Raw genomic sequence first — 27,254 nt, forward strand, 5'->3', positions numbered from 1 at the left:
ATGCAGATAATTGCTGCAAAGAGAATCCACAGCCAGCCATCTGAACCTAAATGTGAACATGTTGTCAATAACTAAACCAATTTCCGGAGCACTGTGTTAAAGACATCACTGACAACTGTAATTGCAACGGTAGAATGACTCCAGGGTGGCACATGGTGACATGACATGATACTCTTTGTAAAGGTTTATTGCAGAGCTGCTGTGTTTGACTGCATCAGGCCGAGGACACATGCTGCGACTTTTACCAACTGGAAAACGCGAGGCACGTTGGTCGGGAACTGGGTTCCTGCTCTTGTGCCAACTTTCCAGAGCACGGAGACGGGTTGCGCCTGACATTGCTAAGCGGCTGTAATAAAATAATATGATACTATTATATCATTAAAACACTGTCCGTGGGACAGATCGTAAAGCTCCGCCTAGCCCTGCACTAAAATAATCAACTTTTACTTCTTATCTTTACCATAGACCGATATTTACGGAATAAAGGAAAGATATCTGTCGGCTGCAATTGGTTGTTCCTCGTCACATGACATGCGGTGCTCGTTGCTGTGTTCCAAAAGATTAACTATGTAAATCTCAGGGCGCAGCCATCGCGCCCTGAAAAATAGGCGCCAAAACGGCGTCGCTCTCGCTTTGAGCTCACTTTTTTTAGCACGCCTTCCGTGCGTCTACATCGACAACAATGCATTGGAGGGCGCGGAAAAAGCGACATGTGTCCAAGCCCTAAGACTACTGAGGTGTTCCTGATGGACTGATATTTCTGTGTACCACTATACTGCATCGTGTAGGTGGCATTTGTTTTACATAAGATGTGTTGTGTAAAGGTATTCCTCTCAATTAAAATGTATTGTTAGACCACCTTGTAAAAAGATTTTGATTGAAATTCAAATGACTAGACTTCAAAAGTCTAATCCTTACTCTATAATCCAGAAGCAGGGTTCCCTAAAGGCCGGGTAGGAAGATGGGGGCTCGCACACCTGCTCACAACCTGGAGCATGTTTAAATGTGTTTGCATTCAAAAACAAAAGCTTGTAGATGGTTGAGATACCACCATTGTCACATTTTGAGCCAAGACATTATCTAAATGCATCAGTTGGGAACGACCTGGTAATATTTAGGTTGGCAAGAGCTTGCTATGACCGAAAAATGCAGCAACAAAGTATTAATGGGAAAGAAAGGCCGACGGGCCTCAACACGTAGGGTTTTAAAGTAACCAACAGTCAAACACCAAAAGATAGTTTCAGAAGTTTGTTTAGACTTGAACTAGAGTTATTTTGCCAAACTGCAAAAGATAAACATTATCTCCCAGTTGCAGCAAACATGTTAAGTGTATAATGACAACATTCTCCAACGCATGCTATGCTGCACTTGTGATCAGAGCTTAAAATGACTCCTGGATACTCGTTTAAATGCACAGTTCAGAGCAGCTGACGCAGCTTCCCTGGTATCAGTGCTGACTCGATGGAGTAGTAGTGCATTATAAGGGAGGGATGCCAAATACAGGAGACGCATACAAGCAGACCGACCTGTTAGAACTAGTCATGAAAACATTCATCGTGAGGATTCCACGACAGGGAAACATCAACTCCAGAGCCACGTTATTATCCTTTGGTGTTGACATAATTTATTAATCAATAGACAGAATATCAATAGATAACTATTTTGATTTCGTTTTTTTGTATCCAGTTGTAACACCAAGCATCTGCTTTTCACTTTTTTTTATTTTAATATAAATCGAAAGCTCTTTTTTTATGTTTTTCGGCTGTTGGCCTGACAAAACAAACACTTACATCATGATCAATCATAATGAATCATTTCATAACAAACTTGTTAGTTGCAACCCTATTAGCATTACCGAGCCACACACATTTTTCCTCAAACAGGGTAGTGATGAACACATGACCAATCAGCCTCCCTGAATGTACCTGGCCTACGCTGGTGAAGGAGCACTCAGCGGGCAGCCAGATTGCTCCAACTAAAAGCTATTGTTTACTATTAGTGATGTCACCAGCACCACTTCCACTGGGAGGGCCTCAGGGGGGGGGGGGGGGGGGGGGGGGGGGGGGGAACGTGGAGATCAGCAGAACTCAATGACAAAGAGCTAATGGCACGCTAAACTGACCCATCGGCCGGCAGCCCAGCCCCAATGGACGCTGAATGCATACTCCAACCACAGCCGACAGAGCGGAAAACAAAAAGCACAACACCACGCATAGAGGTAGAGGAAGCAAGGACGGGGAAATACAATCGGACTTAAAGAGAGAAGGAGAGACTGGAAAGACAATTAATCAATAAAGTAATTATCAACCACTGTGGAAAACACCCTTGAAATCAGCTGCAGTCTAAACAATATGTTAGTGCAACAAAAAGGTACAGAGCTAGTTGCTTTCCCAGTCTACTGATGTCACACTGTGTATTTCTTACATTAACAACATGGCTGGCATCATGTTCTACTGGTAGAGGAACAATTGTGACGTAGAGGACACGGAGCTTGTGAAACCCAAACAAACAGACGCACACTAAAGATGTCACCCAACATACTCGGACTAAAGGGAAGATGAACAGATTAGTGAAGCAGCAAATCTGAGATGACAAATATACTGTATGATATACTACACTGTCTCAAAGAAACATAACATTAGGTGCTTCATGGCATCCGGAATACCTCTGTGAGTGATACGTGATTGGACAGCAATGATTTGTACTGTGGTAATACTATTAAAAAACACACACACACACACACACACACAGTAAAAACAGCATCACAATAGCAGTTGGTGCCAGCTACTGTTGCCATCATTGCAGTGGGGGAGGGGGGTCATGTAAAATGGGGTTGGGCTTTAGCCTCTAGCTCGTGCCCCAGCCAGGAGGAGATTTCAGATCACAACCTGTGCAATAAAGCGTCCTTCTGCTATGAATCTACCCGAGCTCATTCCAAGTATGTGGGATTCAGGTGGAGAGGCTCGATGTAATGCATCAAGCTTGACTTCTCGTTTTCATCATATTGAGAGTAGAAAACCACTTTATACTCCAGGTACGAAACCATAGGGGAATTAACTCTTGTGAAGATGCAATAACAAAATATTGACAATTCTATCCCAGAGGATTGGGACTATACAGACTGATGCTTCTCTGCCATTCAGTGTTTTCTTCGGGTCTTGACACATCATTTAGCCCGCTGGTTTTAGCAAGTGTCAAATCTTTTGAGTTGACAGTTGCCGTAGATAAGGTGATTAGCAGACGGAGCTACGGTCTTGTCTAAACCCAGAGATTGTTTTAATAGGTGTAGGAGAAGGTTAGCTTTAAAAGGCTTAGATGTAATAGGGATGTTGAAAGGTGCACATGGATCCCAGGCGACTGCTCCCTGGCACACACAAACAGTGGCGGGCCTTCTCAATCCCTTGGACAAGTACTACTTTACTGTCTGCAGAGAACTCCCATTACCCAATGCTGAGATCAGCATGAGTTTCCATCAAGATCTGATGTCCTTCCTCAGTAATTAGATTGTATAACATAGTTATTACAGAGCACAGCACCACAAATGAGTGCTTTACTTGGACCATGTAAAACATGTTTTCACCAGAATGTGGGCTGTGTTTGAAGAAACTTTAACAAAATGTCTGTATTACAGTGAGGAGTGCAGACAAGTGCATTCACAGAATAATAAAGGCCGTTGTTATACTGTACCTGTCAGTGAAGCTGGACTGTGTGTCACTCATTGGGCTTCCGGTTCTAGATTCGCAGCAAATTATATCCGATTAACATTGTCCAGAGTGTGATGAGGCGATTTCCTGGAGCGTCCGTTCTCTTGGCATAAGTGTGAAGCAGGCAGGGGCTTTGATAATGGTGTTGGAGATAGATTACTTGTAGGACACTGTTGGGTTGTTGCAAGGCACGTCCATACACAAAAACACTACCTATACGCTAGCCAATAAACGTTACTTCCTTGCCCCAAAAATCGGAAAGCAAGGAATCTACAGAGCATAGCTTAAAAACAATATCCGGGGCCTCTGTCGTATTAGCTGTGGATGATATCCGACCAGGACTATAAACAATATGTTGGCAACACGAATAAATACACTGCGTCAGCTGGCACAAGTTTCCGTGCATGTATGAACTCCTTGTGTGTATCCTTTGCGTTCACATCCGTGCACGATATGTATCCCGATGTAACAGACACCTCGGCCCTGCGATGCAGTCCGTCTGCTTCACCACCCCCCGGTCCGGCTGAATGGCCTCGGTTCCTAAAAAAAAAAAATGATCTTTTTTTTTTTTTTTTTTTAAGATGCTGGAAATCCCACCAGTCCCATTTGGTATTCCTTGTTCCCAGAAATGCCTGCCTGTGGCTGTGGATAACACTCTCCCGTGACCATGAGAATAGCTCAATACTGAGTTGAAACGACCCGTGTTACGAATTAGCAACAACTGCAGCTAATGGTATACCGGTGTAAGACGTGAGATACACAAAAACAACTAAAACGGTTAGACGGTCGGTTAAAATAAAGCACAATGGGTGTTTTTTGGGGGAGAAAATCCTTCTCGCCAGCTAACTTAACAGCTAACAAAACAGATGAGCTCTAGCAGAAAAAAAAACTTTGCTCCGTTTGCTCTTGTTTCGAGTGCAAACTAAGCAAAGTCCCGTTCACAACAATGAGCCAAAATATATATGCACAACGCGGCATGAATGTGGCCTGGCTTGCGATATGTCTTCCGTAATACGTCCTTCAAAAAAAAAAAAGTCTCCTTCAGGAAAGAAAATCCAGGGAAGTCGGTTAGCACAGCGCGACGCTCCTTGACTCCATGTTTCCACAATTCAGTTGTTTCTCGGCACAATTCCCGTGGATGCGAGCAGGCTAGCTCCGTGTCCAAAGCTAACGGTCCTCTGTAAACAACGACAACGACAAAAGGCCACCGAGGCGGTGTGAACTTTCAGCTAACATCAAACGCCGTTTTCTCCAACGCGAGACGTTATTTTGTACGAGGAAATAACTTGCAAAAAGCGGTACCGAAAATCCCACTTTCTGCCGCTAGCAACGCCCTAGCCAGCTAGCTGTTGGAGTCCAGCAGCGCTTCACTAACCACTTCCGCCGAGAGACGGGAAAAAAACTCACTTTGTTTCAGCATGTTGGGGGACACGGCTGAGAAATAACACGGACATAATAACAACAGTATGATAACACTACTTCTACTAGTAGTAGTAATATTAGAGTATGTTATTATTCATTTATATAGCATTTCATTTTGATGTATGCCATATAAGTTATTTTATACTAGTTGACAAATTTCAATAAAAGAAAAATCGAGTGAGCATTTTTTATTTTTTTTTTTTTTTAGAGAAAAATGTCAAAAGCTAATAAATAAATAAATAAATCACTGGTTTCAGCTTCTCAAATGTGAATATTTTGTTTTCTTAAAGACATCACCTCAGACACTGGGAAAATTGTGATTTTTTTTTACCATTTGTTGATTATTTTATAGACACAACTATCAATCGATTGCATTTTTTTTAATTCAGCCCAAATATATACAGTTATAGTATATCAGACCACTACATTAGTTGACAATTTAACATAGATTGCATTGAGAGAGAGAGAGAGAGAGAGAGAGAGAGAGAGAGAGAGAGATGGAGAGAGAGAGAGATGGAGAGAGGGAGAGATGTTATGTTGTGTTTATTTGGTGATTCATAGTTTAGTCTCTTATTTAATTAATCAGCAACAATTTTGCCAATCGATATCAACCAAAAAGTCCAAACGTTCTTTGGTTCATGCAGGTTCTTTTCTTTTTCTTATATAATTGTATTGAACATCTTTGGATTTTAGACTACCAAGGAGTTTTCTCTGTTTTCTGTGTTTTACAGACTAAACTATTATATAGATTGTATACTCAATAGATTAATTGGTAAAGACAACACTGCCTATAGTTGTTGGATATAGATATAGCATGATTGCTTGCATTTCCATGTTTGGGAAACCAGCCTTAATCATTTTCCAGTAAGGAGGCACTTTCCTTTCGGTGGTTGATTAACTTGATGATTATGTGTATGATGTGTATGGTTATTTTATGGTTTTCATGGCTTTCTGCTGGTCTGTGGTTGGTCTGAGACTGGGAGAATAGTCATTATGTTCATTATTTACAGCTTACGGTCCACTCCTTGTCCATCATCAACAAGAAGACACTCTGATGCAACTGTCTTAACTCGTCCACAAGCTTGAAAGACAAAGGAACAGAGTGAAAACACACTCAGGTGTTTTGTGTTATGAATGTGTGAGAAAGAGTGTAATAGACAGAAAATGCAAAATATATTCAAGTCTAGCTGGAGGCTTTCATTCATGTCTTTGTATTTTTGTAGTTTCAAATTAATCTGCAATCTACTGCGGTGTCAGTGTACACAAGATCACACATAGTCAGTGCAATCCATATTCACTGATCCCACTAGCAGTCCATTGAATATGTTTCTTTAATTACTGTACGTGTAAGTTTCTGTTATTTTACCAAACTGAGAAAAGAAAAAGTATTTAAGATCACCAATGACACAATAAAGGATGTCATCAGTGGTTTTCAAAAGACAAGTTTCTGCACTACTACAATGAATCTGTCCATTTACCATAGTGCAGTACACGAGTGAAATATGTGCAGTAATTTGTGTGTTGTGTGTAAAGTCGTACACTGTATATGGTTATCTTCACTGTGTTGTGCATTGTCCGATTCCATGATTTGTGTTTCTGGCAGCTGACACTATGCAGTACAATACTACATTATATGCAATACACTGTGTATATAGTAACGTACAACAATGTTAACCTTTGTGTGCTTCAACGCATGAAAACATGGATTTAATGCACACATATTTAAACTGTTGAATTCATGAGGACACCAACAATTACACATTTTGATAAAGGTACAATATGACACTATTTTCAGCTGACAATGCTGTAAAAGCTTTTTTCCACTTATTAATGTACTTATTTTAGCATTGCCAAATGACTGTCCCCCTGTCTCCTCACTGATCATTCATATATAATTGATATGACACCATCGTGTGGACAGTTTATGTAACTTCAGTCTCAGTGCGATACAATCTGGGGTGTTTAATGACGCAAATGCAGCTGATTCTTTCGTCGATATTTAAATGATGGAGTTCAGAATGTATTTGAAAGCATACAAACAATCGATCACGTCTTTATTTGACTTCACTCAGGGATTACAAAGGCAAATTATGAAATCCCAAACTGAAAATGGTTCATTATTACAGTACAGCACAAGACAAAAACCAACCAAAACATAATGAAAGTACATTCAGATAACTAAGGCACACACCAGTTAGATTTTTTGCTTTCTTGGATATAACGGTGATGCTCAGAAGATTCTTAACAGTGGCAACTAGATAAAGAGACCTCGTATGAGCTACAAATCAAATATAAATATAGAACAAAGGGATGGCAGGCGATTTAATACGTTACGCTAGATATCCAATAATATTATGATCACGAGCAGGATATGGTCATAAAAATAGGAACACAATATAAAGTCTGAGCACAAAGTTAAAACCTGGTAGTTTGGTAACTTTCTTGGCGATGGAGCAAATTCAGAAACGGAGCGGGCTGAATTGTAATATTCTCAATCCACCTGCTTTCATCCCAAAAATGCACTTGTGTGTTCTGTCTGGACAATATAGTGGAAATCAATATCACAATATTGAGATGAACATTTTTCTGATTAATATCACATTGTGGCGAATGTCGGCAAAATCACACATTAAAGACAAAACTCTTCACACGTAAATCCAAATATTAATTAGTTAATCCAGTATGTTTGGAATGAGTGTAATATCATCTCAATATGATTTTACTGACAGTAGATAATTCATATCTGACATTTTAGGGGCTAAAAACATAAGCTGAATGCATGATTGCACAGATTTTCATCTTGTCCCAAGTCAGAGGCAACCTGGTTGGTCCTGACAGTAGCGTGTGTTTGTCTCAAAGATTAAGTGTAGAGCATGTACTTTAAAAAAAAAAGTGCTGGACAAAATAAATGTAACCGAAGAAGTCAGACACAAGATCAGGAGAATGTACAGACAGCTCACAATAGATTGTATTGAATTATCTTGCCTGACAAGAGCTTTGTGAGACTTAAACACAACTCTATAAAACGAAGTGGGAGCTATTAGTACAAGTGCCGACCTTTTGAAATCATACACCACACACAACTTAATACACTATCTAAAGTACAAATTCTGACACCATTTCACCCAACATGTCAAGGTATTTATAGTCAACATAAAAAAACTGGATGGACTGCAAAATAATATCGTAGCATTACCGGTGTAGAGCTACGCAAATGTTCCTCTCCTTGTATCCCGTTACACAAGGGAAGTCAAATTATTGAAATGTCTTTGCTGTGACGTGGATTAAACAAAGTAATCAAACACATCACACACACCTTCTCTGGAGTCCATCCCAACATTCTGATATAACTTCATCTCCCTGAGTTTACCATGCGCAAAAAAAAAAAAAATATCATTAGGTAACCAATCGTAACATTTTGAAATGAGTGAAAATGTTTCACAAGGAGGACAGTACATGCAAGCGGTCTCTTTCCTAATATTGAGCTTTCCTTGGGAGCACCACCACCACATATGACTAGGCCACAGTTCACTGCAAATGAAAGCAACATCTGTTCATGTGTTTGTAGAAAGCGCTTGGCTTTTCAGTGACATAAACTACATCTGTGTTTTTTAACTGCACATTGTACACAATATTCAAACATGTGCTCAGCTGCAATAGCTGTATAAAAATGAGTTGCTCTGACATTGAAATAACCCTTTTTTTATTATCAGCTCAACATACAAAAACTTGACTTTCTTTGTACTTTCCCCTTGAGCGTCCAGAGTGAAAAACAAACAGATTTTCTTTAGAGAAGCACGAGCCATCAGTCCTTCTTCTTCCCTTCATGACCATTAGCTGCCACTGTCTCCTGTTGGTCTGTCTTCTGCTTGTGCCAGCTCTTTCTCTTCCGAATGGCAAATCGAACAATGTCCACCATAAACACCCAGGATAGAGCGTACATAGCCACTCCCCCACACTTGATAAAGAATCTGGGTCTTGGGGAGATCAGCTCACAGTACAGCATTGTGCCTCCCACGAAGACTCGCATCACCACAAACAGCAGCACAAACAGGACGTCCACGACGTCCCCCAGCAGCGTCCTGTAACGTCCCGTCTGTTTGAGGAACCAGCGTGCCTGCAGGAGGGGGTTGGTGATTTCACTGCCAAAGAGTACCGCGCACGACTCAATGCCAGACTCCCCCAGCCACAGGGTCAACAGGATTCCCAGGATGCTCATGGTGTGGTGGGCCAGCATAACGGGTCCCTCTGTGCGGAAGTACACACACCAGGCCATATCAAAAATAAAGTAGCCCAGGCTCACCAGCATGGCACTTATCTGCAGAGGAGTGTTCTTAGTACCTGAAAGAAACAGTTTTTCGTTCGTATATCTTTACACAATATGACAATCATGGTATCACAAAGACGAAGCAGATAATTATTAACGTCAGCACATCAAAACAAACTTCTGATTAAGAACTTTGAGCCATACCGAATAAAACAGGAAAGGTAAAATGCTTTGGTCACCACTTTCAAAAATTGTTCCAATTAGTGGTTTGAATTAAAACGTGCACACCAACAGCTGTTTCAAGTTACACACATTTTCAACAACATGCTAAACAATGTAGAGCTGAAACAATTAATCAATAATGGCAATAAATGCATCTGCAGCCATGTAAACAAATTTGTCATTTAAGTCATTTTTCAAGCAATAACGTTGATAATTTGAGTCCGCAGAGGGTCAAGCGTCCTACCTGGATAAGTGAAGGGCCAGGGTCCATCCACATAGCCAATGTACGCCGTGATGCAGACGGCCAGGATGCCGTGTACCAGGGTGACGAGGCGACAGTTCCACTCGCAGCTCCTGGAGCCGTTTAGGTTACACAGGATAAAGTAGAGAGAGACCCAACAAGAGATGCACAGGAGAGCACCAACCACAACCAGTGCCATCTTCTCTTCTGGAGACAAAACAAAGAGGGAAACCACGAAACCAACTTGCAGCTTCTCTCACAAACTTCAGTCATCAAAGCCAACTTTGAATCACACTACACAGAGAAGAGAAAAAAAAAATGTGCAGAGGCACATCTCGCACTGTAATATCGCTTACAGTAGAAAGAGACTGCATTACCGTCCAGAGGCTTGGACTGTGCACTCCTTTGTAAGTGACCAACAATTAGCCTTTGCTTGAACTATAATGGCACTATAGTCGGCCGGCCCAGGGTCTGGTGGGGTGAGGGGGACGTCTCTCTTCTTCTGCTGTGACGTTTGCACTAGGAGGTGAGACCATGCAGATGGTCAAGCCCACTGGAACAAGATGTTCAATCGAGTCTCAAAGACTTCGAGCAAGTTTCAAAACTAGATGAGAGGTTACGAGGTGCGAGGCCTCAGACAGTTCTCATGAGAGGAAGATTCTTTCAGCTCAAATGAAGTGACGTAAAATAATAATAAAATATTTCGCTGTTGACTGTTGGCTGTTGTCAGGAGGAAGCAGTAATACTAAATGTAGTGGGACAACTTGCAAAATAGGGTGGCAACTACAAATCATTTTCTCGAATGAGGATTTTAAAATGCCAAAATATAGTGAAAAGAGCCCCTTATAACCCAATGAGATGCATTCAAATTGCTGTCCAAAGACTGTTTACAATCAAATATTAGGAAAGCATGAAATCCTCAAATTGGAGAGGCAGAGAATGTTTTAAATGTGCTTGAAAATTACAAAAAAATATTAATCAAATATCAACTAAAGTATATATAATTCCACCTGTGACGTTAAAAAGCTGCAATGGGTAGAGTTTGATGTTTATGAATGAGAGTATATAGAGGTTTGATTTGGTTTTATTCTGTCTACAGGTGACACACTTGTTCACACAACAACAAAAAGAAGAAAACAAAAGACAGATACAAATCCGTCACAGGATCGGGAGACGCAAGGACAAATAATAAGTCAATAAAACTAAATAAATAAACTAGTAGTAGCATAAAACACAAAGTAAGTGTTATACATACAATTCAAGTTAAACCCGGGATGATGCATCTCGTATTTCCACAGTTGTTTTCTTTACATAGCAAAATGAGAAAATACAATTGTAGATTGTATTTGATTCATGATAAATTAACCTTTCCTGAGATACTAGGACTGTTAAATGAAATATGTGGAGGCAGTTTATAGGTTTGTAAGATGCTCACAAAGAAAATAAACAGGCTAGAGTCAACTATAACAATGTATTCGCGTTCCCACGTGTATCCCCTTGCTAACGTAATATAGCACCTGACTGTTTACACCTAGAGCAGCTGATGCGGTCAGACTGGAAAGGAAGCAGCTCTCCATATCAGAAGATACTCTCTCAACGGCTAACTAAGTTACCCAGTTAGCCGGATCAGTTATGCTAGCAAACTAACCGGTAGCAAGCTAACGTCCAAACGGCTAACAGCGTCTTTCTGTGGGATTATAACGCACGCAGTAAGAAATATCATTACCTTGACTGTGAACATGTGGCTGTCTCTTCGTTCACATCCTGCGCGGTTTGTCTCCTGTGAAGATATCTTTCCGTGCAGGTTTCTGTAGGCGAACGTCACAGGTTGCGTTAGCGGACACTGTGCCTGCTTTTTGTTGTCGTTAACGTGAGCACAGCCTGCTTCAGCATCCCTGATTGCACTTCCACCATATTAAGTCGCTGTGCATGCAGGTGTAGCAACTAGTAGAATCAGCGAGAATGTGCCCTGGTTGTATTATCCCAAAATATACCGTAGTTAAAGAGACCATGGCACGTTTATTTAATGTTTATTAGAAAAAGTATGTTTCCATCCTTCTTGCCATCTTCCCAAAGCGATGGGAAGCGGCTTCATCTTTTTTTGAGCGGTGGCGACACCGTGTGGTCGATAGCAGGAATTACAAATACGTTCTTCTCCAGCAGGGGGGACAAAATGGAAGAACGACATTGCGTATAAATGGATTAATATTACTAACAGTCCTACATGTGTAATAAGGGGGTGAACCGTGGTGCTATGGTTGCAGATAACATCTCATTTGCATGACATGGGTTGAAACCCTGGTGGCATGTGTACACCAGCAATGCAGTCCCACTCCCACCCTTTGCTGAAGCTGTAGCCTACTTGTGCTTGACCTCCTGTGATTGGGTCAGTAAACAGCTATTTTCCACATGAACACAATGAAGTATCAAGTTATCAATAAAATTGAACATCAGTGGGCATCTTGGAGGCCAAGGGGTTTAAGATGCTGATTATATAGCCCCAACATTCCCTATGCAGTCCAGCCTTGGACCTTTCCCCCCCCCCCCCCCCAACGCCTTTTTCCTTCCCTTCCCCTATTTCCTGTCAACTCTCCACTGTAAATTGTCTAATAAAGACACAAAATGTCCCAAAATAATTAACAAATAAATACATACAATACTATATGAAGTGCAAAGAAAGGCTTTATTGAAATCCATGTAAAACTCTCATATGGTACATTACCGAACTGCTTAATTTCCCCCAACTTTTTACAACATATTCAAAACTCTTTCATAGAAAAAATATGTTCACAAACTTAATCTACAGTTACATAGCAAAGATATCAGTGGAAATGTTAAGGCACTTTATCACCAGTAAAGGTTACAAATAGAAATGTTCCACTCATTTGGTTCTTTAGTTAGCATGACATACATCGTTTGATATGGCAGTAAAGACTGAAATGAAGATGGAAGTAAGAAAAAACCAAATCATACTTTAACCGACTTCTCTTAAGACCAGACAGACAAAATGAAATTTGGTCCCACAAGTTGAATTACGCATCAAATATTATTAGGGATCTGAGTTGTATAAATTATAGACATTTAACTGCTGAGATGAACAAACATAACTGAAAAAAAATTGGGAAGTGACAGAAAACATAATAAACAGAAGCACTGTTTCACCAGAAGATGGCAGTATATATTATTTAAAAGGCTATACTGCAGTTTTAGTGAATCCTAACATGGAAAAACACCACAGAGAAGAGTCTGGTTCAAGACACTGGAACATTACACCCTTCTTTTGACAGTAATTCCTTTGACTTTGGTTTATTTGGCACTTTTAAACATAATGAGAATGTGAGTGTTGGGTATTCGTGGGCAAAGCAGAACTACAAGTATCCTAATGAGAAGATAATTAATCTGTTTATCCAAACTCTCTGTAAACCATGAAAACTTGGCAACAAAGTAGCATGACATATGGATGAGCCTAGAAACCAGATGAAATGTGTGTGGATACTTGTAGTTACTGAGGACCTGTGGTTTTGACTGCAAGAGCTTATTTAATGCAAAAAGATACAAAAATAGTCCTCAATAATTTCACTTTGCAACCAAAATAAATAAAGCCAGCATTGAAGAAGCATTTCTGTTGCCCGCCAGCTTACATCGTGATAAACAAGCTGGCTACAAACAGTTTTTTTCACAGAGCTTTATAGGGAAGAAGACTCCACCATCCAAATTTTCCTTCACCAGGATGGTAGATTTTGTTTGTCCAGTTTGACTCCTGTAATCAGAGTGGGACTCTGTTATTCCTCTGCTGGTGTTTACTTGAGCAGAAATGCACCGTCTAGCTTTGTGCATACCGGAGCTTGTTTGGGAGGTTATTGTTGTTGGCATCTATAATCTGCTCCAATAATTTCTCCCAAAAAAAAAAAAAAGGCACGAAAGTGACAGCTTCTTTAAACAGTCACATTATAGTTAATAACGATATGTCATTTCCCCCAGAAAAGGCTTAAAGTCAGTGGGCCCTCTTCGAACAACGTGCTGCAGCTCTCCTTCCTCAAAGGTTTTGGTCTCAATTGGAACCTGAATTCGTTTCTGTTTCACCTTGAACAACTGGATCTCCCCACCTGAGACATTTAACTTCACATCACATAAACCGAGGTCCAGTGTTACATGTGTTTACTTTGAATAGCTTGGGTGGGAGAGCATTGGTTTGGCTGGGAGAAAAAAAAAGAAGAAAAAAAAGAAGCATTTCTCTTTTCTTAACAATCCAGAACTAAATGCTAGGTCTCTTCGTCCCATAGACACAGCTGTTTCTGTGGAACATAGTAAGTAAAATGGTAGCCCTTGCTGCAGCTCTTTATGCCACACTTGTAGGTCGAGCCTTTGCCTGTAGAGTCCCGGCTGCGGCAGTACTTCAACATACATGGGTACCACTCCAGACGCAGGCTGTATGTGCAGAGACAGGGCTGCCACAAGTCTTTAGTAGAGTGACAGGCCTGAAAGCCGGGCACCTCTGTTGTTTGGGGCAGGACCTCGAATATGGAGCCGTCCACTCCTATAACAAAGACGTGAGACGGGCATGATTATCAGAGCCTGTGGTATTAAAAACAAAAGCAAGCTATCATGGAGTTGTGTGAATCATTCTCTTTCTGATTTCGCTCCATTCAATACTGTATTGAACTGAGGAGGGCGGACAAAGTGGGTAAAAAGAGGGGAGGTGGAGCAGTAAAAGGGGAGCTTTGTTATGCAAAGGAGATGCTAGTGTGATTCCCTCCGCTGATAATGGTGCGGAGTGCTTGCTGAACCATGACCATCAACATTGTTTCCTCTGTAACAGTGCTGTCAGCGGACAATGGTGCCGTCATATGGATTCTCCTCAGCCTGAATAGTTTGGACTTCATCGCTGTTAAAATACTGGTTACCACTGCAAAAAGGCCTTTTAAAAACAAATCGTTGATGGAAATGTTCTCAATCTAGGTAAGTGTGAGGATTGTACTCCAATGTTTACATTGTACTCCAATGTTTACATTGGAGTACAATGATTCGATTGTTTGTCACGGTATTAAGTGGAAGATTGATTAGGAACGTAAAGAGACACAGAGGAAGGTAAACATAGATAGCATGAACAATAATAGAGCCTTATCAACAAAAAGCCAAAGATAGCAGTAAGATCAGTACAATGAAGTGGAAAGAGGTGTTTGTCTGATAGAGACAGGAAAGATAGAGAGCATCTGGTCGATAAAGAGTGTCAGTAGAGAGCTAGAGAGGATAGCCAATCTGGGGGGGGGGGATGGGAGAGACGAGAAAGAGATAAGAGAACAGAGGGACATTATGCCACCATAGAACTTATGCTGGTTTCAATGATAAACAAACATAAGATGACCCCTGACCTTGGTCCAGCCAGTGTCTGACATCGGACTCCCTGGTGTAGACGGCCTCCCGGGCCTCACTGCACATGTTGTGAATGTGGGAGCTGAGTTGAGAGGCCTGACTCAGATTGACCGCGGCGCTCATCTCCAGCTGCTCCAATCCCCTCCGCTCCTCTGCCAAGCGAATGGCCTGAGGATTTTTCTGCGCAGACAACACAAACGATCAGCGTTCATACCCTCAGATGCTCTGAACGATACACTGTAAAAAATTGGATTTTTCAAGACCTGAAAATAATACACATAACACACATATTCTGCTTGACGCCATGACATCATACCTGTCTGAGCCGGGCCATGGACTCGCTCGGGATGATCTCATTGCGGCTGAGGCGAGAGATGAAGCACAGGGCCTGGTACTGGTTCTGCCCTCTTTCCAGCTCGCCCAGGATCAGCGCTCGGAATATCTTCACATCCTGCGAGACATGAGGGATGAGACATGACTGGCTGAACGGATAAACAGACGACTCCCATGAAGACGTTGTTAAAGTGGTGTATGAAGCGAGGTTATAATAACTTACGCTTTATATGTACAGGCTCATACAGATTACAACAAATACTCTTTCCATTCCGGTACTTAATGTAGCACTTTTCCAGACACTGAGAGTAACTCAATATGTGGAGATCAAAGATGTTCAAACAAACGTCTGCTAAGAGTAAAGAGGGGGTTGTGTCCGCTACGCTCATAGAGCCTCATCCGACAGTTTGTTTATACTTTGTCTGTAGGCCTGTGCAACGTAGCTCCAGTCATGCTCTGGTTATTTGTACTGTCAAATTAAGGCTCTGGGCCTGTTTCGTGACAAACTTATCAGAAGTTTCCTCACATGCCGTAAAAGTCAGAGGCATTATACCGCACTGTTTTATGTGGAACTGTGGAGGCAGGAAAATGGTGATAGTGGAGAATTCACCAGAAAACTTGTTGCTGTTGGCAAGTGTGTGAGAGATCTGGCGCCAAACCCAAGGCCATAAAGAGTTCTGTGAGAGGGCATGCAAAGCATGATGGGAAGCTCCAACAGTGGGGAGAGCGGAGCAGCAGACCTGTCCTCCCATTTATCAGACACCCCCCCCACCCTCCGGCTGGCTTCAGCTTTGAGACAGATACACAGTCCCGAACACCCCTCCTCCGCTTTTCACACCCCCGTCTGAAGCAAACAGGCTGCAGAGGAGTAGCAGTTTGAAGGTTTTCACTCCCTGAGCATGAGGGACTCTGGGACAGATAAACAGCCCAGAGATAACCCCAGTGAATTCTCCTTAAGCTCCTCTGTCCCACTTCCTGTATGCAGAAGTGTACACGCTGGCAAGAAAGCAATACAACCTGCCTCAGAAGTGTTTACGCTCTGTAGTTCATTATAGGCTACTTTGCATGATCACTGGTTCCTCAACCACTTTTGTCTGTGAAAAGAGTTTCTGGCGGGCATACAATACGTGCAAAGCGTGGGTATTTCACAAGACAATCATGCGATACTTTTTGACCTTTGGAAAAGCAAATTACAGAGCAAATATTGATTAACAGGCTTTATACCATTTATACGATCAGATCTCTGTGAGCTGATCGGTGTAGTGAAACATGGACCCGAGGACACAGAAAGTTTACGTTAAATACCTCAGATATTACCATATGTTGGTGAAATAATATCTCAGTACTCAGATTTATTACAAAAAGAACAAAGATGCCGAGACTACAGGAGGCATGAATATGTTATAGTGAACAGAGTAGATGTAAGGAAGAGGGAGTACAATGCCGACAGAGAGACGGCCAAGAGTGCCATTTCCCCCTCAAGTGTAGGGCGACGCAGAGGCCACGACTTCAAGACCTCCCATATTGCAGACACATGGCGCTACGCTGGGACGTCGTGTGTGTACGTGTACGTGTGTGTGTGTGTGTGTGTGTGCACGTAGCCAAAGAGAGAGAGAAAGAGAGAGAAAGAGAAAGAGAAACGAAGGGAAGGCATTTGTGTCAGCCACATAGATTTGCCCCAGGGCTCTCTGGGTAATTACAGAGAAGAAGGGTAGCTCCACAAACTGCTTCTTTGGATCTTACTCGTGAGCAAAGTGTAGAAGCTGAGATCTCCTCCTCCTCTTGTGTCCAGATTAATGATTGTCTACTTCTACTGCCCGGCATTTAGATTTAGGCCAAAAAAAGGGCGAGGGGAGAGCGGCAGCGCGTACTGTGGCTTCTTCTTCTGATGTAACTTTATGTCAAGTCATCTGCACACAATAGATCATTTAATTTTAATGAAATTGTTTAACATCTTGGGAAATGAAGATGAGAAGAAATCTGTCTGTCTGCTAAATATGAAGCTACAGCCATAGATTAGCTTAGCTTAGTTTAGCATGAAGATTGGAAAAAAAGAGGGAGCCAGCTAGCCTGACTCTCTCCGAAGATAACAACATCCGCCTCCCTGCATCTCTAAAGTTCACTAATTGAGGCGTAATATCTTGTTTGTTTAATCCTCACAAAAAATACATTGTAAAAACAACAATTTGTGGTTTCGATCTTCCCATCTACCTCTCTCATCTAATCCTCGCACTATTCATTTAATCATACAGGTGGCACGAAATTAAATGTAATTGTTGCCTTTAAATGGCAATAACAAACTGGTGTTGAAAAAATTGGTGGTTTATGTGCTACTGAGACAATAATCAGCATGCCTTCTAAAAGCAAATGGGGTAATAACAATGACATCATCTCCACATCTCCATCCAGACAGAAGCTGCTGGACTCAGCTGTTTGTTTGGACAAGACCAGCCTCACTTGTGCCTGCCTGAAACCAGCACCGCCGCATGCACACAACGACTCGTTTGTGCAGACACACTCAGAAGTGTGAGATAATAAAACGCAGGGAAAGAGTGAAACCCCAAGTGGTGCGATAAAAGGAGGTTTGACACCTGTTGTTATGATGACAGGCAGTATCCCAACACCGGGAGAGTGTGATTATTGAACAAAGTGATCAAAATCTGCGAGGGTGGTGGGTTGATGGTGGGTTTTTTTTTTTAAGTCAGGGAATTATGCAAACTGATAGGGGAAGATACTGGTGTGGAATAACTTTGACAGAGGATCAGACAGATATGATGCAGGCAGGAGTCAAGCTCCAGTGGGATAACAGGAGGTAATATCAATTTCCTGCTGCGGCAGAAGCCGTTTTATCTGTGCTATGGGAACAGATAAAGATTGTGTCAGTTGCTGCTCAAAAATCCCCAGTTACCAAACAGTAAATAAAGTTAATGCTAGTTATACATTTGAATAGAAAAGCACTAATTCAACTTTAGGACAGCATAGTCAAGTGGGCCTGCAAGAGCTTGAAAATGATGAGTAAGGCCATTTGAATTCACAAGTACTCCTTAAGGACGTGAAGCCTATATCAGGAGAAGGAGTCACCCAGTCAAAGTGCATTTCCACAGACCTACGTGAAATGAAAGGCTTGCACACCAACATTTTCAGAAAATCACCAGGTACGGACACTAAGAATTAAAGGAGTGACCTTTGAAAAAGGCGGGTAATACCATAATCAAAGGACAGCGAGGCCTTGAGTTTCCCCCCCGACCAGAGCAGTGTAAATGTCAGCACGGCTATAAATATTCCACACAAGTACAGATTCCTAAGCATTGCTCCTTGACACCCGGGACTTACATTTGCAGACAAACGACCACTGGCCAACTGCCAAACACAAGTCTGTATTCATGCAAGCTGACCAGTGGGTAACACTGAGACCTGTTAAAAAGCCGGGAGGTGGGGGTGGGGGGGCTGTTTCATTGGTGGTTACCTTTGGTGGGTCAGGTTATTTAAGAGGTGCACAAAAGCCTATTCACACAGTCAAAGGCTGCCATTTACAGTGACCATTCTCCATCAACGTAGCTGTAACCCAGCTACACATTCACAGAGGACACACCTGGTTTACTGGCTGTGAAAAATAAGAACTATGTGAAGCCCTAAACTGAAAGAATTATCAGGCTATTTTCTATTAAGAGCAGTTATTATTTTTTTTTTAAACGTCCTAGGGAAAGAACCACTGCAAGACATGTACATCTCACTTTGGGAGCAATACCAACTGTGCCAGCTCACATTTGCATGCATGAATAGATATTCCAACACACACAGACGCACTCGCACAAAAACAAACAGCGTGCCAGTAGCTATCCCCCGTGCAGGAGGTCCTTCCTGTATTTCAATCCCCTCTAAGACCCTGTCTGTTGATAAGGCTGCTGGCTGGCTGCGGAGGACTGTTGGTCAGCCACGCTCTGATGAGTCATTTGGGATGACTGTGGGTTTGTGTGGGTATTTGAGTCGGCCTTTTTTTTCAAGCAAACAAAACAGTTTCTGAAACATAAAAAACAACAACTAACAAATAGATTTTTTTCTCTTTTAAGGCCTTCTCCTAGTCACCAGCTACCAAGCTTGCACAGTAAGACAATGCTAATATAAAAGCTAACATTTTCAGCATTATATTATGTGTAGAGACATAAGTGGTGAGATTTTGTGTTTACTTTTAGGACCCCTAACCTGCCCAAATGGCCCAGACTCCCCTTTAAAAACAACATACGGATGTTTGGTGATGGGGAGGATGTTTGCCGTGGTGCAGCCCAGTCCAAAAGCACAGGTGTAGGCAGGGATTAGAGATCATGTTGGGAGACAGAGGGAGAGAGGGTGAGACAGACTCACACAGACAAAAGGAGTGGGAGAAAAGCCGCTGCGCTAAGAAATGCTTCAGTTGAAGCTAATTACATGGGCTCCAAAGGCAGGAATGTGGAGTCACATTTGAGCCGGTCACACCTGGCTGTCCAAAGAGCGAACCAATTAGTAAACAGTGGCACTGAATGGACAATAAAAACACTGGAAGCCACAGAAAGAAAGGTGTTCCCCTGGGCTATTGGATGGTAACTTACTTGGAGTGTTAACACATGAACTCAGAAATACAGATACAAACACTCCACCAACAGTCTCCAATGAAGACTTTAAAAGTCTTCAAACTAGTGCTGGGCGGCACCGAACGGCATGCTGGGTACAGCTCGCTAGCTAGCCCGGTAGCACAACAGTCTGTTAAACATGAGTTGGAATACCAAGAGTGTGATTTTGGTCGTCAACCAGTGACGTTAGGGCGAGTGAAACGGTGAAACCAAAGGGTCAGACATCGCTTGAAGAGGCATTTGTTCGAGGCACTGCATATGACAAGAAAAGCAAGCGGTGGAGCGACATTACGAACGCAATAACGATCCAGCTATGCAAGGACATGGTCCCGCTACAGACAGTCGAGAAAGACGGGCTCAGAGCAATGATTAAAACACTGGATTCAAGGTATGTCTTACCGGGGCGAAAATACTTCAGCCAAACTGCTGTCCCAACTTTATACGAACAAATGAGCAAACCCTCTAGTAATCAAAGCCTTTATACATGATGACATTAAACTGTTTTTATATTCTATGTACTCCTGACAGTAGAGTAAGCCACTATAAACCTATATAAAAATACCGTGATATACCGTGAAACCGCCAGAATCTTAAAAAATACCGCGATACACATTTAAGGTCATACCACCCAGCACTACTTCAAACCTGTGCAAAGTATGTGCAGACCACAATGAGGGAACTATTCCTTCACACAGAATCTGGATACAATTATCCGGACACCCAAACTGTTTATGGAGACTTTGCATTCAGGAAATGAGAGGGGCACAAACAGTGGGTGCTAACAGGGAAGGAAATGAGGCAGATAGATCAGGCATAAACAATAGAGATGGCTACAGCCCCACTCAGCCATGAACTGTTGTCCCACAGCTTTCATATCCGGTTGCAGGGGACAAACAAACGGCTATTTAATGAGAAGGCATTTAAAAATGATGGGATAATTTCAACTACATCTCATTTTCTAAAAGGCAGATATTTTCATAATTGTCTCCTTCAATATATGCAATTATCCTTAAACAACCCAAAACCCCCCCAACAAAATCCAATTCTTACATTTAAATTGTTATCAAAACAAGCTTCAATTTAGTGGGTGTGACCTGGCAACCGAGGAAATGTCAGTTTTGTTGACATTTTTACAGATCTATTTGGAAAATGTGACTTGCAAAGGTTTCTTTAAAACCAAGCATCCCGTTCTTTTCTCGACTTCCCCGGCTCTTTCTATAGTAACACCAGAGCAGTTTATTTGACAAGAGAAAGGATGATGTAATACCGTCCCAGGTGTGGACCCATATAACGTAAGCACCAGAACTGACTGAACTGTCACAAGGGTTGCACAGCGAAGTCAAACATCTAGTTTGAAATTTACCAGGTTGAGCTAGCCAAAGGGACACGGCCATGAGTTTGACAAAAGGACATTTCAGGACAGAACAGAAGCTTTGGTGGCATAAACCCAACCCTTTGTTGGCTGTTTTGTTGCCAACTGCAATCTTAAAACCTCTGAGGTAGCTTGAAATGATCACAACTATGAACAGTGCAAGCCACAACTACTGTCTTTTTGTCCATCAAAGGCTGTTGCAACAGCACCCTGCAGTCCACTGTCCCTGGCCTCTGGACATATATTCTTTTTAAAATAAGCTGTCAATATATCCTCTCTCCCTGCAGGACTGTGGTAAATTGGAAGCCTTTTCTTTATCAGCAGCATTACGGACGAACATCTGGCCTGCTGGCAGGAGGAAGATAAAGGATAAAGACATCAACAGGGGCTGAGGGGCCACGAGAGGCCAAAGGGGGCCTATGTGGGGCCTTGAAGGGCCACAACAAGGCCATAGAAGAAGCATATTTCCTGCAGGGAACAAAGGGTGGCCAGGAGAAAGATTAAGTGTATGGGTTCATCTTTGAAAGGGTCCACTGCATGCAGACATCGCAACAGAACAAACTGAATAAGAAAACAATCCACATCTGAAATATTCTCAGGTATAAAATGTAATCTGTGCATTTGTTTCTCCCCGCAGGGTAACCGGACAGGATCTTCATGTACTCAAGTTCCAAAGAACATGTCAAGAAAGTAGAGCCACTTTTCTACACAAGTAAGAGCTGATTCACACAGTAACTTGTTTGTGGAGTTTCTCTCTCCCACGCTGAAAGGAACCACAGCACAGAAAAGGGGAAATGAGTAGGAGTAGAGTTCTTCTAAGGTACTGTGCAACGTAAACAAAAGCTTGACTATCTGAGCATCTATTGTGAGATGGTTTCTCATTCGGATTATTTCACAGAGCGTTGGTGACTAGCCGTTGACTCACTGTGGCCTTTCACAACCTTTCACATCAGCAGAGAGGATGTGTGCCCCTATGACGCGTCCTCAACGGTGTCTGAAACAACAACATTTTCCGGAACAGGTGACATTTACCTGTAAAAACAGACTTCACAAGTTTGTGCAAGTGACAAAGTGGGATGGTGTTTCAGGGTAGAGTGAGAGGCAAGGTGTGGCAGCCAAAAACTAAAAAAAAGGCATAAAATGTGGTGACTGCACTGCACCGACTTGCAACTGATGTGCTTTACTTGCCATCAGGGAAAAACAACCGTCAGTTGCTTCATTTGGCAAAAAAACTGGTATTTCCCACAAAGCAAAATGGACTGCCAGCAAAGCCTCCCACACAGGAGAGTTTGCCTAATAGCTAATAAAGGCCACAGCCCAAAGCCATTTGAACAATATCACCATGGGATGCAGTACGTGAAGGCTGTGAGAGAACGGACTCCTGCCAAAATGAATCATAGATACTCTACTGTACATCCCAAAGGGATGGCACAAAGAAAGGCCAACCAACCTGCCTCCCCACCCCCCCCCAACTCTTTTAATCCTGCGTTTGACATAGCACACGAGGGTGTGTGAAGAATCTCCGATTCATTCTTACAGCAAGCTGGGCGTATCCATAAAGCCGCGGTGCTTTGAAGACAATCACAACATACACTAGAGTGAATTGACCTGAGGGTAAATAAGCCCCATGGCTGAAACACAATCCTGTTGATAAAGCTGAAATGAAATGGGAATCAATAAAACACCTAGCAAGCTCATTCTCACCGCGGCGCCATTGTTTACAAAATCCAGACCCATTTAACATGATAGTGTGAGATAGTGTCAAGTGGCCTCTAACATCTGTTGCTCCCGTGCCCCATCAGCATAGCAATGGGTCACTCTCATGCCATGTGTACACTGATGTGGATACATTTAAATCTTTCCAGCACAGACAAGTACTCTCCAATGTGGATTCCTTTTAAAATGTGCTGTTATAATATGGATAGTGATGCTTTTTAAAAATGTTAGTCGTCACGTTATAAAGCTACTGGCTTATGCATCCCCAAAAGACATTGTTTAAACTCATTTGCACTATTTTGGTCTTTCTGTGAGGACAGCAGACAGTTAAAGCGAGATCGGAAAACACTAGTGTGGGTGTAGAAACAGCCTTTTCACATTATTCTGCAATCAGTGTGACCGAATGTTTCTTTAATCTCTAAATAAATCAAAAAGAGAAAAAAAACTAAAATGTTGAAACTGTCGTCGCAGATGTTTTACTATAGAGCCACGGTGCATGTAACTACAGATGCACAAGGCTTTGCACCGCTGCATCCCCGAAATGAAACCTTCCTCAAGTGTTAGCTCAGCCGAGAGGCCTGTGGAGTCACTCACATTCCTGCATTGATCAAACCCACTAGTTAGACATGAAAGCAAGACACACAGAGTACAAACTGATTAGCCTCTCTGACAAAGCTTCTACATCTGGAAAGAACCAAAATATGTGATACATTTCCAAGACATGGTTTATGTTCAGCTCAAGGTCTTAAGACTGTGTGAGACCATAAATTGTTGCAGTGATGGTTGAAGGAAAAGATATTTACTGAATCTGCAAATGACTGAAGAGGAACCGTCTTATCTTAGGCTACAACAGAAATCTGATTTGTGTCTGTTTAAAAGATTGGACATCGACACCGAGCGTGTCATCAGGATATTACTGAACTGCAAACACATTGCAGCGATCCTACGTTATTTAGAGTGGATTCAGCTGTAAATACTTGACTGCGATACCAGATAGCATTGAAATATTTAGATTATAAACAAATCCCTAAAAAGGCAGGAGAAAGTTAAGCAACGCATCACAATGTACAGATTACACAGTGGATGACCAACTCCCTACCATGACGCCTTCCTTTCACAAACATGATAATATATACATTCATTATTTACACTCAACAGAGTTGGTGGCAATTGTTGGGTACAGCATGGGAGCTCAGTTCCAGGGCAAAGAAAAAAAAAAGATCAATGAAGCAACAGACACCGTAAATCATTACAGCAATCTACATAAAGAGACACACTCAACATGACACAGAGGTGTCACGCGCTAGCTAAAACCACGTCATCTTTTCCACATGTCTACATGCCTCCAGAGCAAACGTGGACCTCCTGAAATCACAGCACGGCTGATTCTCACAGTGATTCATTGCTTGGAGAAGGTTGACTAAACTTCCTCCTCTCATCCATCCAGCAGACCACTCCGTCAATGTCTGATGACTGCAGCATTTACAATCACATCTTTTTGCCACATTTTCACAGAGCAAGACAGCTGATGATTATGTATAGAGGATTTTTTTTAATGATCCTATATAGTGATAGCAAAGATCACAACATGCACCTCCATCCTGGATGAATCAATCATGTATAATTGGATGGTAAGAAAATCGAAGTTTAAAAGGGAAAAGCTTGCTCACTCAATAATGAGTAACTGGAATAACACTTTAACCTGCACCGTACCTATCTCTATCCACCATTGGCTGTATAGTTCATCAGAAATCTCCAGTGTTTAACATCCCTGTTAAAACACTCTTCGTCCCACGTGCGTTCATCTGAACTGTATATTCATGGCAGCTGGAAGGGACAGCTCTTCCAACTTTCCACAAATCTTGGAGATACTGCACAAGCGCTGAATGAAAACCACATGCAGGAGAAATTGAGGAGAGAGCAGGAAGAAGTGAGCAGGAGACAAGACGGGGGCAGGGGGTGACAGAGACACAGAGCGAGAGAGGGGGGGGGGGGGGGGGGGGGGGAGTGATCCGAGAGGTTATGTTGTCTTTATTTCAAATAAACTAAACCATATGTGCATACGTATGTGCGCTTGCATGGATGTGCGAATGCGTGAAGGGACGCAGCGACACAGGGCAGCTTCGCAAGCGAGCAAAGGCTCCATGCCCACAGATCGGTGTATGTTTCTTTGTGATGGTGTGTCACCAATGATTGGGGGTGATGGACTCTTCTCTTTCAACTCTAAATTAGCTGTTTTGGTTAGTGAACCAGACATGCAGATCAAAAAGGTCAGACATGCCCACTTAATCCTGGTAAATCTCCCCCTTCACATCTCGCCAGCCTGTCAGCCTCTGTGTGACAGCAACCATCACACACACACACACACACACACATGCCTTTGCTCTGTGCGCTGCCCCCCCCCGATCCCACTTCATGCACAGTTGTAGTTTTCCTTCCAGGCCGTATATTTATGTGTCCCTGTGTAGTCATTGTCAGAAGTCAAACAGTTTCATCTTTCCAAAAAAAAAACACAAATGTAGTGCTGGTCAGGGAGGGACACTTGATCTGCTCCGTCTACTTTTAGAAGAATGCTAAATATGGCCGCTGATGATCAGCTCTGGGCTGGACCCGTCAGCAGCAGGGGTTTAAAGACCATTGGGGTGTGTGGACATCCACATCGAAAGGAGCAGCAGCTGTCTGGACCTCTCTCGAGCTCAAGATGGAACAAGATGAATGAAACTACTGCTAAGTTCCACTTTAGTTTATGTGCTTGGTGCAATGTCTGCCACATTAGGCTTTTGGGATGTTTTCATTTAAGCTTCAGATTGTGGACCCTGCGTTGGAGGCAACCCTTTAGCTTGACCACCATTGTGGTTATACCTGATTTCAGCAGGATATGGATTTGGGGCCGATCTCATGAGATAATCAAAAAAGAAATGACAAAAGGCATCAAGTGACCTTTTTATGTCGCCTACTCCTGCCTATCACTTTGTTTTTGGACTATAGACCTCACCCCAAGGGACATGACTTGGGTTTATTAGAGAGCAGGCTTTTTGGTCATGTGAAACACACACCCCCTTTAGACTTTGAAGCCGCAATAAGGTACAACTGAGATAAGATTAAATCAATGGTTAAAAAAAGTGAAGGCTGGGTACCAATTACAGTCCCTGGGAGGATCCCAGAAGGTCTCAAAGGTCCCAAAAAACAAGGAATATGATTGTGCCTAATTTCAAGGATGAAAGAATGGCTTTTAACATTAGAATAACCATGACTATCCAGTTTAAATTCGCTATTACCCTAGCAGAATTGACATCCCCTGAAGGGACAAGGTTTAGTTTGAATGGTAAACAGGAGCCCCCTCTCACCTGTTTAAAGTCCGCCAGAAACGTGATGAGTGTCCCATCTCCCTGCTTGAATTCGAGTGATATCGAGTCCCTCTCACTGTCCGCCTCCAAAACCTCCTCGGTCACCAGTCCGTCAACGAGCCGGACTCGAACCCGCAGCTCTGAACCGAGTCCCAACGCGACGACCAGCACCAGGGCGCAGAGGCGGGTCAGTATCCGAACTGAAGCCGCAGAGACGCAACTCGCAAACATCCCCAAAAGACGCAAAAACTGAACCCGACAGAGGGGGAAAAAAATCGAGGCGAAATCCAAAGATCTGCGTTCATATCCCCTTAACTAATCTTGGATTTTTTCGTAAAGTCTTTTCCTTCATATTCAAAGTGGGGTTCTAGTTTATATATCGCAATTCCATATGGCCCCCCGTGTGCCCAGCACTTTCCAGAAGAACAAGCACGCTCCTGGAAATCAGACGAAAACCTGGACTCCAATCTCTGCTTCTCACTTCTGGGAGCCTAACGTCAGTTCACTTCCACTCAAAGTCTCTCGCTCCGGCGTTGTTAAGATCATGCGCATTTCAGCTCCCACCCCCTGCAGTACAGCCGACAGTCCGACGATCGCACGTTGCTTCTAATTCTGCTTTGTGTTGATATTTCTCTCTCTCTCTCTCTCTC

General features: G+C 42.5%; 3 protein-coding genes across 7 annotated transcripts in view; all 3 read right to left on the minus strand.

The window, feature by feature from the left end:
• Positions 1 to 5,076, minus strand: part of arhgef12a (Rho guanine nucleotide exchange factor (GEF) 12a) — a 36,737-nt gene extending 31,661 nt beyond the window's left edge. For 4 of the 5 annotated variants that reach the window (XM_076100231.1, XM_076100232.1, XM_076100230.1 and 1 more), the window contains exon 1: positions 3,688 to 5,076. In XM_076100231.1, the coding sequence (XP_075956346.1) occupies positions 3,688 to 3,719 (32 nt within the window). In that variant the 5' untranslated portion in view covers positions 3,720 to 5,076. The remainder of the gene's footprint in view (positions 1 to 3,687) is intronic. The other variant, XM_076100233.1, reaches the window with a different exon arrangement.
• A 3,734-nt stretch (positions 5,077 to 8,810) lies between these two features.
• Positions 8,811 to 10,194, minus strand: tlcd5a (TLC domain containing 5a). The gene is made up of 2 exons (XM_076100851.1): positions 9,860 to 10,194; positions 8,811 to 9,467 (listed from the first exon to the last, which is right to left on the minus strand). Exons 1-2 carry the CDS (start codon positions 10,053 to 10,055, stop codon positions 8,932 to 8,934), a joined length of 732 nt encoding a protein of 243 aa, XP_075956966.1. The 5' UTR covers positions 10,056 to 10,194; the 3' UTR covers positions 8,811 to 8,931.
• Positions 10,195 to 13,550: 3,356 nt separating this feature from the next.
• Positions 13,551 to 26,909, minus strand: oafa (OAF homolog a (Drosophila)). The gene is given in 5 exon segments (XM_076101076.1): positions 13,551 to 14,393; positions 15,229 to 15,409; positions 15,546 to 15,680; positions 26,605 to 26,844; positions 26,847 to 26,909. Coding segments are annotated over 5 exon segments (894 nt in total). The 3' UTR covers positions 13,551 to 14,118.
• Between the last annotated feature and the right edge of the window lie 345 nt (positions 26,910 to 27,254).

The sequence above is a fragment of the Anarhichas minor genome, unplaced genomic scaffold (assembly GCF_050575085.1).
Source record: "Anarhichas minor isolate MPS153535 unplaced genomic scaffold, ASM5057508v1 ptg000026l, whole genome shotgun sequence".
Taxonomy (NCBI): Eukaryota; Metazoa; Chordata; class Actinopteri; order Perciformes; family Anarhichadidae; genus Anarhichas; species Anarhichas minor.